At 49.8% G+C, this 16,063-nt stretch overlaps 1 protein-coding gene across 6 annotated transcripts in view; it reads left to right on the forward strand.

Annotated features, from left to right (window-relative positions):
- The first annotated feature begins 8,020 nt into the window (after positions 1–8,020).
- The window catches only part of NCAPG2 (non-SMC condensin II complex subunit G2), a 63,698-nt gene continuing 55,655 nt past the window's right edge, over positions 8,021–16,063 (forward strand). For 3 of the 6 annotated variants that reach the window (XR_005056290.2, XM_036999451.2, XM_073238118.1), the window contains exons 1-3: positions 8,021–8,158; positions 9,887–10,004; positions 15,530–15,616. Coding sequence is in view for 5 of the 6 variants with exons in the window: in XM_036999451.2 (XP_036855346.2) it covers positions 9,927–10,004; positions 15,530–15,616 (165 nt within the window). In the remaining variant the exon portion in view is untranslated. Of the gene's footprint in view, positions 8,159–9,435; positions 9,615–9,886; positions 10,005–15,529; positions 15,617–16,063 lie in introns of all 6 variants that reach the window. The other 3 variants (XM_073238117.1, XM_017662188.3, XM_017662190.3) reach the window with 3 other exon arrangements.

The following is a 16,063-nucleotide window of genomic DNA, read 5'->3' on the forward strand; positions in this document are numbered from 1 at the left end:
TACCTGTGCCGTTCTGGTCTGAGTGCAGTCTGATCTCCACTGGGATGTGCGCTTTATTCTGTGAGTTACTCCGAACCTTGTTGGTGTTGGTTAGAATTTGATTGCACTGAGGTCAGAGAAAATGGTCCACCTGGTTCTGATTCTTTGGGGGAAACACTCATCCCCACCCTAATCTTTGCCCTCGTGATCCCTGGTCCAGAGCAGGTCTTTAAGGACATTCTGAGACCCCACTCCTTGGTGACATTTGAGATTCTGAGACAGCAGCCCATGACCAAGGGAGAGGGGAGCTGGTGCAGCTGCCAGTCTGGAGCTTATGGCTTGGCCCAGGGCTCCTTGTTAGCTGCACCATGGAAAGCACGTTGATGAGCTTTTCAGCTTCTCACAGATCAGTAGGTCTGCCCAGCCCTTGGCTGCAAGCAGTGAGACCAGACATGGTCTCTGTCCCCATGGGGCATGTCAGCCCTTTGCCTGAAGAACTGCCCTCTGGCTGCATCTGCTGGCTCCCCCACACCCCTGGCCTCAGGGCCTTTGCTCTGCATTTGCGCTCTGTGTATGCTCTTTGGGGTGCAACTATGTCTTTTTAGTTTTTTGTGAAATCTCACCTTTCGTTGCTGTTTGGAGGAGAGGAAGTGAGTGGAAGCACGTATCCACTGCACATCGTAACTACGCGTCTTTATTATGTGTCATCGGTGAGAAGGAGATGGCTTGAGAGTCTACTTGGGGTCACCTGGCAGGTTCTTGGGTATCAAGTAACCGAAACCCTGTCTCCCCGCCGGAGCCGCGGCCCCACCAGGTGGCGCTGCAACACTGAGGCTTTTAAAGGCTGGGCATGAGCGGTTCATTATGTCTATGCGTCTTGTACTTTAGAGCTGGAAGGAACCACAAGCTATTTTAGCTCCATGTCTTATTTCCTGGGAGAGGAACCAGGCTTTCAGCCGGAGTTGTTTTTCCAAGGCCTTGTGGCTGGTTACAGAGCCAGTGGGGCAAGGATACAGGTGCATCCCACCAGCACGATGTACAGACATCGCAGGGGGGACGAAACTACTCAGTAAGGTTAATTCTCTGTGTACACCAGAGGTACAGCCATATCTAAAAGAAAAAAAAGTACAGTGAATTCACTCTTAAGATTAAATGGGTTGGTGGTCCGTTACTCAGTTAATTATTTTGCTAAGCCATCTCAGTATCACAGAAATGTGTGAACCATCCCTTGAATTTAATTATTCAGTAACAGCCAATATGATTAGTTTCTTTACTAGTTCATGAATAGACATATAGGGAAACACCAAAAGAATATTGGACAAAATGTACGACGTAAAGCAACATAAAAGGACAGATAGCATTTGTTACTTTGGGCAAGATAAGACTGACTTCTGAGCCTATCTGATATGTGCTCTTAAATTTGCATTTGCAAGAAAGGTTATTTATGTAAACAGGGCATTTTGTGGGGTCAGGTTCCGCATGGTCATTGGAAATTGCAGGCAGATCCAGCCAGGTGGCTCCCTGAGAACCCACCCAGACAACCCGCTGAGTCCCAGCGACCCCCTCGCACCCTCCGTGTCTGCTGCTTTGTTTGGCTCCGCAAGCGACTCTTGCCAGGGCCACTGCTTGTCACCGTGGATGCTCACTCCATCCACCCATCAGCGAGTGCCTGCTGTGTGCTGGTACTGAGAGGAAACCTGTGTGGGCTGCAGCCCTGTGAGGGGACACTCAGTAACCCAACACACTGCAGACACAGAAATCACAGGGACTCAGATCAAAGCTCTTGGCCCCGTCCAGGGCACTCTGCAGGCAGGCGGCCGGAGCTCTGTGCCTGGAGGAGACTGCATGTCAGCTGAGGTCTGGTGTTGAGGAGTGAGGAGGCACAGCGTGCCCGGGCCAATGGGGCAGGAGGCATGTGGAGGCCTTGGATGGGGGCCATGGGGACTTGGCGAGTCCAAAGGGGGCACCAGCCAAGGCCGAGGGATGGATGGCGTGGGCCGCAGAGCTTGGGGGACAAGCAAAAACCCTTCTGTTTCCCCTAAAGCAAGGAGTGAACACACGCGGCTATGAGCAAGGGCTGGGCCATGTTCAGGTTCTGCAGCCAGACTGCCCCCGTGTTTGAGAGGACGAGCAGGGAGGACGTCTGTAGATGGTCTAGCCTGGGTGGTGGGTCAGAAGATTGTGAATGGCATGAGGTAGGGGGTCATACTTTCTCCCATGTGTGCATCCTGAGCTGGGCACCAAGACAGAATGATGCTCTGGCGGGTGCTCAGGCCCTACAGGGCAGCAGTACTTCACGGCGAAGGGCTTGCAAACGCGGCCAGCCTCCCAGAGCCAACTACCCCAGCTCTGCGCTCCCTCGGCCAGGTCTCCCCATGCTGGCCATTTCTCCTAATGTTACCAGCACCAGGGAAGGTGGGATGACTGCAGGTAAAGTAACTCACGTAAACTTCTTGTGACCCCCAAGCACACTGCACGCCAGGCAGGCACTCTGCCTGCAACCCTCACCGGTCCAGCTCAGCCAGTGTCGTTCAGTCTGAACAGACCTCCCAGGCAGGCTTCTCACCCGTGCACAGGGGCCTGAGCTCAGGTCTGGGACGGTGAGGCTCCTGCAGGCCGTGGAGCCGGCTTTTCTGGCTCTGAAGTCCATGCTCGGCCGCGGCTCTACCTCACCGGCACCCGGTTGGGGGTGGAGCCGGGAGCGGGGCCTGCGCAGTGCTGACCGGCCCGCCTCCCGCACACGATTTGTGGTCATCAGCATGCGCACGGTTTGTCCCGAAATTCGTGTTCTTCTTAGCGCTTTTCGAAGCCCCAAGTGAGAGTCCCGTTGGGTGCTTCAAACTTGGCGGGCATCTCTGCTGGGTGGCGGGCAGACAAGTGGAGGTCTGCGTTTGCCCAGGCTCTGCAGCTGGACTCTCGCAGGCCACGCCGCGGCCTCCTGGCTAACCCCGGCACAGCACTGCCCAGGCGCCGTGACCCTCTGGGACCTCCCGGAGCCGCAGCCTGTGTGTCCCTGCCAAGCAGGTTCACAAAGCGCATCCTGCCTTACCAAAGGGCCACGGAGCCAAGGAAGGCCTCAACAACCAGGGAGCGCTGGCGGCCTGGCCAGCCCCCGTGACAGTCTGTGCCCTGCTTTGTGAGCTCCCGTGGCCAGGTGACCTTCCTGGCTTCACTGCCCCCAGCCCCCAGCCCTGCTCCTTCCTCGGCCATCAGGCCCATGCTCTGGGTGCACGTGGGGTCGCCCGAGAGGCCTGGAGACTTCCAGCCCCCCCACCTCCAGAGCTGGTCCACGAGGGCCCGGGTGAGGCTCCATAAGGACGCAGGGTGACGGCTGCACGTGCAGGGTCGAGAGCCACTGTCACGGCGTCTGTCTACATGTTGTCTCTCTTCTGTAGACTTTCAGGACATTCCCGCCCCCGGCAGTACCCAGAGTGTGGGCCATGCTGTCTGTCCCACACGCAAGCCCCTGTCGATGCAGGTATTTCCACCCCAGGTAACTAGAATGCGAACCCCCAGCTTGACACATGTGCATCGCTCAAGTGCTGCAGAACTCATTTGCTTCAGCTTTGGTGAGATGTGGTTCTCAGGGATGAAGGCTATGCTTTTAAAGCGTGCAATTCCATGGGTTTCAGTGTGTTCACAAGGCAGTGCAGGGTGATCTGATGCTAGATCCTTATAACCCCAGGACACGCTGGTCTGTTAGCGGGTGCCACCCTGTCCCTCGCCTCTGGCAGCCCCTCATTGACTTTCCAACTATGGGTTTGTCTGTTGGGCACATTTTGTATAAATGGAGCCAAGCTATGTGGCCTGGTGTGTCTGGCATCTGTCAGCACTGTGTATTCAGGGCCTGTCCACGCTGTGCGTGCATCAGAGCTCTGCTCCTTCTTGTGGCTGGTGGACACTCATGGTGGGCATGGACCCCATCTAGCGTGCCCATTTGTCTGCCGGATAACATCGGGCTGGGTTTGCCTTTCATCTTGCTGGTAGGCTGTGAGAGGTGGCAACCTCATCCTCTATGGACCTCTGGCTGGGAAGGGTGCTGACGAGGCACCATGCCCACCATCCTGCGCTCAGTGTCCGTGGGCTCAGCACAACCCTGGGACTTCATCGTTACTGGTGTATGCTGGTGCAACTCATGTTTTCTCTTTCCCCATCTTTTCTGAGATCAATTCTAATCTGTGGGTTAGGGTCAGCTGGAGATCCCAATACTAGTTAAGAAGTACTAATCTGGGGCTGTGTCCCCTGTCACCTGCTTTAATTTGTCTGGAGGTCTAGGCAGCATCTTACAAGCAGCTCAAAAAATTCTCACATGCAGTGGTGGCTGGGGAGGCTGTGCGGCAGGCCACCTACCTCACCCTCCTCAGAGGGACCCACTCAAGATTCCTCACCCTGGCTCTGCAGCCTCCCCAAGGACTCATAGCTCACCTTTCCCTTAAATCTTCCCAAGGTCATCGCCCAGGCTGCATGCAGATTCCACTGTGGAAAGTTCTGGAACAGAGGAGTGCAAGGATAAAAGTGGGACCTCCCAGAATCCACAGCACTCTGCTCTTGTGCTAATTGCAAGCCAGCTTGTGGGTCACTTCACAATCATCTGCGGGGTAGGAGCCCCTGGGGTTGGGGGATGCCCAGTTTTCACTCTCTGCAAGGGCTTCCCTAAGGGGGTCACTCAGGCTGGGAACAGCAAGGGTCCTGCTGAGCCTTGTAGCCCAGGTCCCCAGGGCAGGGGTGAGGATGGGCCTTCACCTTCCAAGTACTTCTGCTTTTCCTGTAATTGTTCAAATACATGCACATCCCATTTCCCAAGTTCCCACTTTTAGAGAAACTACAGTATAAAACCACAAAGAGGAAGGAAATGTTTTTGCAGCTGCCTCCTAAATAGCCGCAAGCCAGCTCCTTCAGAACTGTGACTCACTCAGGCCAGGAAGGTCCTGTTCAGCTCAGCCACCGGGAACACCTCCACCCACTAGGAACAGCTCCACCCACCAGGAACAGCTCCACCCCCAGGAACAGCTCCACCCCCGCAGGAACAGCTCCACCCACCAGGAACAGCTCCACCCCCCCAGGAACAGCTCCACCCCTGCACGAACAACTCCACCCCCGCAGGAACAGCTCCACCCCCCCAGGAACAGCTCCACCCCCCAGGAACAGCTCCACCCACCAGGAACAGCTCCACCCACCAGGAACAGCTCTCCCCCCAGGAACAGCTCCATCCCGTCAGTCAGGAGGAAAGGCTGTGAGATACTCCTTGTCCCTCAGCACTGTGTGAAGTTCCTACCCGGCCTATTGTTTCAGCTTATTCTCCCAGTTACAATTATTATGATTAAATTTCAAAGTTTGTATTTCTTTTTAGGCAGAAAATCTTTCCAGAAAGATCTTCAAGAAACTGAGGACAGTTGTGTCATTTGAATTTGAACCATGTGATTGTGTTATTTGCCCAATATAAAATAATTTTTTTAAGTGAGCTTTACTCTTGCTCCAATACCAAATGTATTATTTTAGCTAAGTTCTATAACTTTTTAGCCTATATATTCCAAACAGCTTCAGCCTTCCCTTCATTGCCTTGCCATGGGGTCCAATTTTCTTCCTATAAATGTGTTTTCATTACCAATTGCAAGGTTTTAAGAAAAGAGATCATCTCATACCTCATTGATTTATTTGTTCAGAAAAATCTTTTCTTCTAGCATCTAAAATAGGCCAGACTTACATTGAGGATGTGGGACTGAATCAGACGCCATCTGGACACGAAAGCTGTAAGGGCGCCAGTGGGGAGGAGGCCGCACTGCAAGACACATGCTGAACAGGAGAAGCTGAGTGGGGTTCGGGAGGAGGCGCGGGCGCATTCAGGAAGGAAAGGCAGCTGGGAACAGCCCCAGCTAGACCCACCCCCAAGTAGGCACCATTACTGTCCTGCTGCGTCGTGAGGAAACTGAGGCCCAGAGCCACCAGGGCCTGCTCAAGATCACATGGATAGCAGGTGGCAGGGCCAGATGGGATCACCTAGGTGGGTGCCTCTAGGCCACACCTTGTGTCAGCTTCTTACTCAGGAGGCCGACCCACCAGGAAGAGAGACTGAGTGGCCCTTGGGGCAAAGTGTAAGGGAGCAGGTTCAGTGGACAAGGGCCGTGGGAGCACCGTTCTGGGAATGCAGTGGGTTGGGCGAAGTTCCGGAGCTGGGAGAAGTGTGCACATGGAAATCATTGGTTCCCAGGCGGGAGCTGGGGGAGCACTTGGGGAGGAGTCCAGAGGGGGAGGACATGGGGCTGGCCAGGCACGGTGGTCGGGGGATGGGCACGTGGCACACTGACTGCCTGTTGACATGGGCGGACTGCCCACGCTCGCACTGGCCTCCCTGCTTCTCTGCTGCAAACTTCCTGACAGACCAGGACCCTCAGCCCCCAAAGGCTATACTTTTATGCTACTTGCCATTATCTCTGCTGGTGTGGGCACTAGGGGCCAGGGTTGCATCTGTGGCTCCCACTTTGTTCCACTGGACAGTGCAGAGCGGGACGGTGGCCACCACTGCCTACCTCATGGAGACCTCCAGTTGTGTTGGGTTCAGTCAGGAGAACAGAATTCACTCTGGATGCTTCCAGTACGAAGGATGCAGCTGCAGGGGCCGCGTCCTCACAGAGCCTTGTGGGGCAGGGAGGTGGAGTGTACAGACAGCAGCTGAGGTGCAGGATCAGGCTGCCAGAGGGTCCCAGGGCTCAGTGGAAGAGTTTCAGGCCATGGGCAAGGGGCGGAGGGGGAAAGTAGGGCCGAGGGCCTGGGCATGGCTTGCGGGGCTGGGCTTTGTGTGGCGGGCGGCCTGGACAGGGCGAGGGACACGGTGAGCACGGGACTGCCAGGACCGCCAGAGTCTGTGGGCTCAGGGACACCCCCGCCCCTCATGAGGAACGCCGAGCCCCAGGGGCCAGGGTCTCAGCCCAGGCTGTGCATTCTGCACCCCAGGCACAGCCTCTTCCAGGTCCTGGGTGGGCCTTTGTTCCTGGTGGTCACGTGGGCTGATCGGGCGCTCCCAAGAGATGCTCTCTTTATTTCTCAGTCCTTTAGAAACACTCCTCCAGGCTTTTCTGACAGTTAATTCCTATTTAGCTGATTGGCTTGACAACGAGGGCTGGATTTACCAATAGGATTGTTTAGAAGACATATTCCTTAAATTGAGTGAGTGAAATCTGGACCTCCCTGAGATGTGGGAAAAACATATATAAAGCAAGTGATTAAAGCTTTTATTAAAACAATGTGCTGACAAAAGTACCTTGAGGTAAAAGAGTAACCAGTATGCTGTAATTAATAGCAATTAAATGTATATAGGTAAGGATTTTTTGATAAACTTGGTAGAAACTGAGAAAGTGACCGATTTCAAGTGATGTGATAAGAGTTTTTGTGAAATTCAGTGGTTTCCACAGTCTTTGCTTTGTAGGAAAGCCCAATCAAGTTATTAATTGACTTAAGAGAAATCGATGATATGTCAATATGTGATTCTTGGCATTTATACTGAAATGTGTTAAGGGAATTGAGTGACATTGCTATTAATAGTTTTTCATTTCTGTCTCCTTGTTTATGTGAATGTTTTCTCATGATTTAAGTTTATAAATATGAAAAATCAGAATAGAATATTCATCCTTGGAAACATGAATTGATTGAAAGACTAGTCTTAGCCATAGCACTAAAAGATGTTTATCAACGTTTAGTTTTAGGTTTGTACTTACTAACATTTATAATTAATTTATATGGTCTTGATCTATTTATATCTCTGATAAAATGTAAAAGGTTTTAAGTCTAGAGCATTATGGTCCCAAGTTATTTTAAAAAAATCAATGGACTACGCTGGATACACAGAGTGAGGCTAGTTTTAGGAGTCAGTCTTTATAGTTACGTGGAGATTACACCGGTTTGTCATTTAAGCCAAATTTACACGTCAAACGGAAACGCCAGGGACCGAGCTCGCGGGAAGAGGCCAGGCGCGGGCACATGGGCGGGGCCGGGGCGTGCAGTGGGCGGGGCGCGGGCGTGTGGGCGGGACGGAGCAGGCGTGGGGGGGAGGTGCTGAGGGGCCCAGCGCCCCATGTCTCGCGAGAGTGGTTCCCCGTGACGTGCGGGCGGAGCGCGTCGCGGGCGCCGGCGGGCGCGTTTGAATCTGGTCTGAGCGCGGGAAACGGCGCGTTCCGGGGACTAGGTGAGCGCCGCGGTGCAGGCTCTGGAAGGGTTCAGGGCGAGGGCCGCGAAGCGGCGGGGGTCGGGCGCGTCGGGACTCCAGCACCACAGGCTCCGCGTGCGCCTCTGCGGAGTCCAGGCCCCGGCTGGCGGCTCGGGGGCGGCGCTGGCGGAGGCGGCACCCGGTCCCAGAGCGCACAGACTCTCTGTGCCTTCCTCCGGGACCGGCCCCGGAGGGGACCCGCCGCCCTGAGCGCGAGTGCCCTGCGACGGCCTGTCCCGAGGGTCTCTCATGTTCTGAGATGAATGGTTTGCTCCGGGTTAGCCGTCGCTGGCAGAGCCGGAGCACATCCCGCAGTGGTGTCGGAGGCAGGGCGTCCTTTTGCCGCGCACCGTAATCGGGCGCCAGACCCGTGTGTGCGAGGAGCACCCTGCGGTGGGAACGGAGGCCGCGCGGTGCGAGGACCCCTCCCGTGAAAGCCGCCTCTGGCAGGAGGGGCGAGGTCTCGTCGCGAATAGCACAGGAAGCGGACGGTGTGCCGCAGGGAGGCCGACTGAGCAGCCTAGGTTGAGAGGTGGTGCCCTTTGGAGAGCTAGGGTCGCTGCGGAGTCACGAATTCGGGAGACCAGAGGAAGTAGGTTCTCGTTTCAGTGCCGTTCCCACGCCTGGAAATAGACAAAACTTACCAGAATTACAGGAGAGGGGAAGTTCACAGACTTGCCAGCTTGGCATGTATGATTCCATTACCTGAGTGCATCTTTTGGAAAGCTGTTTTATTTTTAGACTCGTGGGGTACTAGCCATTATTAGTCATCAGGCTGCCTGCCGGCCGCAATCCCCGCCCACTCGGCCAGCAGTTGTGCTTTTAGCTCAGCCAACCGATGTGAGGGATGAGGTGGCCAGACTTCAGTGATACTTACGTGGGCATGTTATTTTCTACTTTTCTTGGTTCAATTTGGACACTAAGATCTGGGGTTCTGTGTTTATGGTGACTCTTTCCCTGTAATTGTTGCCATTGGTACTAGTAGTTTTCTGTATTGCCCTATGTATAACGGGGCGTAAGAGGTTTCATTTGTTTTTAAAGTGAGGAGTCCTGTTGTACCTAAGTTCCATCTTTTTGCTCTTAATCTTTGGGCTGATGTCTTTCAAACGGGACTGCTAGCACCGCGGTGTAAGTGAGCTGCAGGATTCATTGGGGGAGGCACAGGCAGGGAGGGAGGTTGCACACAATCCTCTGAGCTCTGTCCCTGCAGGGGCGGTATGTTTTGGGCACACTTAATGCAAATGCACACTAACAAGCTCCCAGGTGACCCCAGCGCTACATTGAATAACAAGGCGACTGTGCCTGGGTGGAAGAATGGCGCTTTAAGGAAGGAGAGGCTCCAGGATTTAGCAGCTGACATCACATCAGCCTGTTGTTTTGTTGAACTGACTCAGATCTGCCTGAGCATCTTGCTGAGGTGCTAAAAGGAGAGAAGGTGAGCCTCCTAGAGCCATCTGGATTTTTCTTCCCTTAGTTGGTAACTTCATTCATAGTGGATAACATGTTAATACACTCCTCAGTGAAGAAAATAAGGACCTCATTTTTAGATATTACAGCTTGTGTTGTGTTAGAATATTGTCAGAAAGTGCCTACCTAGATGGCACACGAATTTCCTGCACTTTTGGATGCTGTTAGTACCAAACTACATCTTACAGGAAAAGATACATTTGCAAATGAAAGTTTGAGTATGATTGCGTTTCCCACCAGGGTTACAGAACATGCCACATGAGAGACAGTGTCCTCTGCCATGGAAAAACGGGAGACATTCGTGCAAGCTGTGTCTAAGGAGCTGATTGGAGAATTTTTGCAGTTTGTTCAACTTGATGTAAGTTTTAAGTTTAGCTCTATTGTGATTTTGACTGTTAACGTAAAATATTTTTCCGAGATCATTATGTCCACAAATGAAATATAGTCAACTCAGCGAATCCTTAGGGACCAAGGTTGATTAAAAAAAAAAACAAAAAACTAGTTGTTAGAACCTATACATGCTTATGTTACTCTACAAGAAGTTATGTCAAAGAAATAATCAATCTTCCCATGTTTTCTTCCGTCTGCTACTTCTATAGCTTTTCTTCTTCCTTCCTAATTACAGCCCTTTAGTAGAATTCGTGCCTCATATCGAAAATTACCGAGTATCAATTTTTCCAAGTGGTAAAGATAGCTCAAGACAAATGCTGGTCATAGAAGCCACAGGGCATAAATCTGCAAAGAAGTAAAAAGCTAACCTTTTCAAAGAATATTGCTTCTCTCTCACTTACCAACTTTACATTTCCCTGTATGGCCCCAGAAGACGGCTGGTTAGCCAGAGACGGGTAAGATTCCTCAAGGGAGGAACAACCTAAGACAGGCACAGTCACAGGGGGGCCATCAGGTGAGAAATTGGGGATCAACAGAGGTGAGGCTTAGAACCCTCCCACCCCCCCCCCACCCCATTTTGAGAGAAATCTTCGGCATCCATGGATGTTTTGTTGCCCTTGTCTAGCTTGGATTAATACTTAGTCTACAGGCACAGACCTGATCATCTACATTTGCCCTCTTACAGCACTAAATTAAGTTTTCTGCCTTTATCTTACATCTACCTACCACTTTAGCATTTTATTAAAAAAAAAATAAGGGAGAAATGTGGGATTCACATACAAATCAAGTATAAAAATCAAACGAATATTCATATTTGACCTGATTGTTTATAGTTCATAATGCGTGATCAAAACCGAAAGTTTCTGTGATGACTGCCCTTGCACTGTTCACCATGTAAGAACTTAATTCACTATGTAAGAATTTGTTCACCATGCAAGAACTTGTTCGTTATGCTTCAGAAGATTGGAGACTGACGAGAATTAGGCTTGAGATGGATTAATGATTGTGCATTGAGCATTTGACCCCCCTATACAGAATTTTATTGTTGTTAACAACCATTTGATCAATAAATATGAGAGCTGCCCTCTCAAAAAAAAAAACAAAAAAAACAAAAACAAAAAAAACCCTTCATATCTAAGAAAAAAAAAAAGGGTGAGTATAGTACAGTAAGATATTTTGAGAGAGACTATATTCACATAAATTTTATTATAGTATATTGTTATAATTCTATTTTATTATTAGTTATGGCTGTTAATCTTTTACTGTACTGAATTTGTGAATTAAACTTTATCATTGGTATGTAAAAAAAAATCAAACGAGTAATCATATCTGACTTGATTGTTTATAGTTCATGATGCGTGATCAAAACCGAAAGTTTCTGTGATGACTGCCCTTGCACTGTTCACCATGTAAGAACTTATTCACTATGTAGGAACTTTCTCACCATGTAAGAACTTGTTCGTTATGCTTCAGAAGATTGGAGACTGTTGAGAATTAGGCTTGGGGTTGATTAATGATTGTGCATTGAGTCCCCTATACAGAATTTTATTGTTGTTAACAACCATTTGATCAATAAATATGAGAGATGCCCTCTTAAAAAAAAAAACTACTCAAAACAGACCTGTTCACAGGCAGCTCACAAACTATTTTTCCTGCTTTCTCTTAAGAGTGATGATGCTGGGACTCTAAGTGATACAATGCAGCGAGCTTAACGGATATTTTTATATCTGTTGTTGCGTGCATTGCACAGTGAGGAAATACTGAGGAACACGGGTAATTTGTGTCCTCAGGCTTTCTGCAGAGTTGTGGATTCAGGTGTACAAATACAATAGAGTAAGGGCCAAGCTGGGCAAGGATATGGGCTGCCTAGACCCAGCTGCAGTATGTTCACGTTTAGTGGGGAGGATCCAGAGGCTGAGACCTGAAAAGTGAACAGAAGTTAGCTGGTCAGAGAGGGGTGTGCAGAAGGGCTAGTTTAGCCAAAAGGGTGTCTTTAAAGACCACAGAAGGCATGTGTGTTTGATCTTGATGTTCAGGAGGGTCACCATGTAGAAATGTATGGTGTAGTAGGGGCAGGGGCTGAAGCCTGCATTCCATCGGGCCTTCTGTACCATTTTAAGGAGCTGGGACTTGATCCTGAGAGGGCTGGGGCTTCAGTCAGAGAGTGGCCTGTGTATACGAACACAAGAAGGAGAGTAAACCAGCTGGGCAAGGGACAGAGAAGAGCAGCTGCCTTTGGAAATCTCTGTTGGCTTCATGTGAGCAGTTTGAAGCAGTCCCTAAAGGGACTCAAAGTGATGAAGAGGCCTCACCCTCCATGAAGGTGGCCAAGTTAGGAGGTGGGAGTGGGGAGATGTGGGTACCTCTGAGCTGGCAGGCATGAATGGCACTATTGATTGATTGGATATGGGCCAGAGAAAGGGCCAGGGAGGATCCCAGGTTTCTGACCCATAGCACCGTTCAGCAGGTGAGTGAGAGAAGAGGGGCAGGTTTGAGGGAGAAGACGGGCTCAGTGTGGGATATGCTGAGTGGCTGTCGGGTGACATGCACAAGATGTCCAGTAGCCCAGGAAAGACGTCTGGCCCGGAGAGAGAAATTCAGGTGTCATAAGTTCCATTTGGAAGCTTAAGTCACAGCAGTGCATAGAAATATCTTTGTAGTGTAATAAGAGAAAAGGGGCCTAGGACAGAGCACCCCAACATTTAAGGCACTGAGTCTAAAATACTTGTGACCTTTCAGTGGAAGATGCATACCTCACTTGTTCTCATCATGCAACAGGCACCTAATAACTTTGTTGCTTGCAATATTTATGAAGTTGTTTTTCTTTGAGAGGAATGAGCTAATATGATTGGTATTATATAATGGTATCCCGTAAACTTACAAATAACCATAAATTCATAGGCAGCACATCACAGAAGCGTCTGTGAGAGCAAACGACTGAGGTGTCCCGGGAACTGTGCTGTCTCAGTGCTGGGGGAGGTGATTTGCACCGGATGTGCAGTACCTGCCTGGTTAAAGTCTAAAAAGATTGTTGTTGCAAAGTACGTACCATGGTGTTAAATCACAAACTATATTGATGATGATGAAGCTAAGCTAATATTAACTTAAAATCAGAAGGCAAATAAAGCAACATTTGAGTAGCACAGAACATGCAGGTTACACTGGTGCTGTGGCAGCAGAGCATCCTCCAAGGTGCATCCATTCCAGCTACCCCATCACATGCTGGAGAGCCCTGAACTGTTGATTGGCAGCTGACATCTTAGTAGAATGATGAGATAGTCCTTGTACTAAAGAGGCATTGGTTTTCGTTAAGTTTTATTAACACTTAATAACTTGGTACCTCAGTCACCATGTAGCTCTTAGTTAAACATAACAGTGAAAATATATAGGATTCACTTGGTTTCAAGTGAATGATATGAAATGCCATTTTGTAGGTAGAATTGTTGAATAATGGCAGTTTCACATGGCAAGCTTGATTAAAACTAAAAAGACGTACAGTCAACTGGAAGCCTATTAGGTGGACCTTCCCACACAGAGTCAGTGATGTTATCATGTGACATGTGCATTCCTAAAAATCACCGTGCTCTGCAAAGTGGGCATTAAAAACCAGAGGGATTATGGGAAGAATGGGCTTAGGGGCATAACACTCAAAAACGTCATGAATGACACATTAAAAAAAGATAGGGACCTAATAAAAAAGTAGCAGTTTTATCCATGCTGAATCATGATGAAGAGGAAGCACACAAATACTGTAGTGAACACGGCACTTCACTTTGGAGAAGACCCGAAGTTTGCAGATGGAAGTGGGTGCCCATGCTCTCAAGGCCCGGCCTGCTGGCCCTGAGTGGGAGAGGGCAGAAAGATAGTGAGAGAACAGGCTTGGGGATGGGAACATGAAGAGAGAGCGGAACAGGGCTGCCCTTACAGGGTTGCAGCTGTGGGTCATTGTGGGGGAGGCGGAAGGGACCCTGGTGTGGGTGGTGCGACCTGCAACACACATGGGATCCCAGGAGCTGGCAGGTGTCAGCAGGTGCAGCTTTCTGTATTTGGTGGGTGATGAAATCCACATGAGCAAAGAAGCCTTGTGCCCAAATTGTTCCCTAATGGATCGATTGCATTAGCACAGATCTGCCTTTCAAAACAAATTAGGGAGGCTGAGGCTGAGCGTGGTAGTCTGAGAACTGAGGATCTACTTCTGGAGGACTCAGGATTGAGAACTCCACCTCTAATATGTCTTGAGTGCTGTCTGTATGCCAGGCTCTGCTTTGGGGTTGGAATACAAGCACACACGAAGCAGAGTTCTGCCAGGATGGAGCTGGGTTCTAGTGGTAGAGGGACTGTGCATATGATAGGCAGGCAGGTAGAGGGTGGAGTGCTGGGGTGGTTTTGATCAGAGGTCTGAATGGGCCATGTGGAGTCCGGCGCAGAATTCCCTACTAAAGGGATGTGGAAGGCACAGGCCCTGCCGCAGGTGAACCTCAGACAGCTCAGGTGCAGACTTGCTAGAGGAGGGGTGGTAGGAGTTGGGATGGAGGCAGCCTCGGAGGGTCCTGGGGGGGCTGCCTGCACTCTCCTACTGAAATAATTGCAGAGTTGAAGGGAAGTTGCAGGAAGAATACGGAGGAATCCTGACCACCCCACACTCAGTTTTGCTGGTTACTACTTGCCACGTTTTGATTATTCTTCGTGTTTACATACTATTTTTTAATCATTTGTGAGTCAGTTGCAGGCACTGTGTCTCATTATCCTTAAATACTTCAGTGTGTCTTTTCCTAGAACAAAGGTGTTTTTACATCACCACAGTAAAACCCTCAGAGTCGGGACATCTGGCATTGGCGTGGAGGGGGCTGTACCTGCAGCGATATTTGTGCTCTTCCTGATCCAGGACCCTGTCTGGTGTCACATGTTGCATTCAGTTGTCATGATTTGTTACTTTTCTTTAATCTAGAGTTTCTCAACAACCTTTATTTTCCATGGCATTGACAGTTTTGAAGAGTGCAGACAGCTAATTTGTGGATTTATGAAATATTTTATCTTATAAATCCTTCAAGTGCATTTATTTGATGATATGATTAAATCATCTGTCTGTGTCCTCTTCAGTGGAGGCTCTGGTATCAGTTTTGGTCAGTTGCTAGGGATGGGTATCTACCAGATTCTCCACTGGGAGCTGCTGTTCCCGTATACGTAATCAATCAGTGACCTGTGGGGAGATAAGTGGAGGCCAGGTAAGTACCTGCTCCTGACCACACTGTTCCCTACTGGGTTTAGTTTCCACTGGTGATTCTGCCTGAGTCAGTTGTCTATAATGACCATGAAATTGTGATTTTCCAGCCCCATATTGCTCTGTATGTATTTGTGGGTGTTCTATAGCCAATATATGCCATGCTATTAGTTAATTATTTATTATTATGAATTTATTATCAGTGTGGCCTCATTGGTGCTTATTGTATTCAATGAGTTATAATCCATTAGAGTCACTGTTTTCATGCTCAGATTGTTCCAGATTGGCTACATGGAGTCTCTTTAAGCTGGATTCTCCACCCTTTTCACAGTGGCCTTCGTTTGCTGTGTCAGACGGAGGTGAGAAGAAGTGATCGGCTCAGGGGTCTTAGAGGTAATGGAGAGGTTCTGAAACAGTTTCGCTGGCTGACGGGAATGGTGTGGCCAGTGCGTGTTGAGGGCCCCAGCAGGCTGCGGCCAGGAACTTGAAGTGCATTCAGCTGGCGTGGCTGTGTTACTGTTGCAGCTGATATTATTTTAGGTCTCCCATACTTTAGTCTCCTAATCACAGGCCTGGAGATGGTGGATATCTGGCTGGAATGATTTTAGGGAGGATTTTGCTATATGGGTAGAAACGTGAAACTCCAGGGATCAGGAACTAGGGTCGATTGGGTGGAGGAGTCCCACTTTCTGTCTGGCAGTCCCTGTGCCTTTCTAGGAATTGATTTCCACAATCACACACCCGATCTTGAGCTTGTAACTACCTCAGCACTTAAACTTCTCTTCAATACCTTTATGAAAACTAGA

Source organism: Manis javanica, chromosome 6 (genome assembly GCF_040802235.1).
Source record: "Manis javanica isolate MJ-LG chromosome 6, MJ_LKY, whole genome shotgun sequence".
NCBI classification, from domain to species: domain Eukaryota; kingdom Metazoa; phylum Chordata; class Mammalia; order Pholidota; family Manidae; genus Manis; species Manis javanica.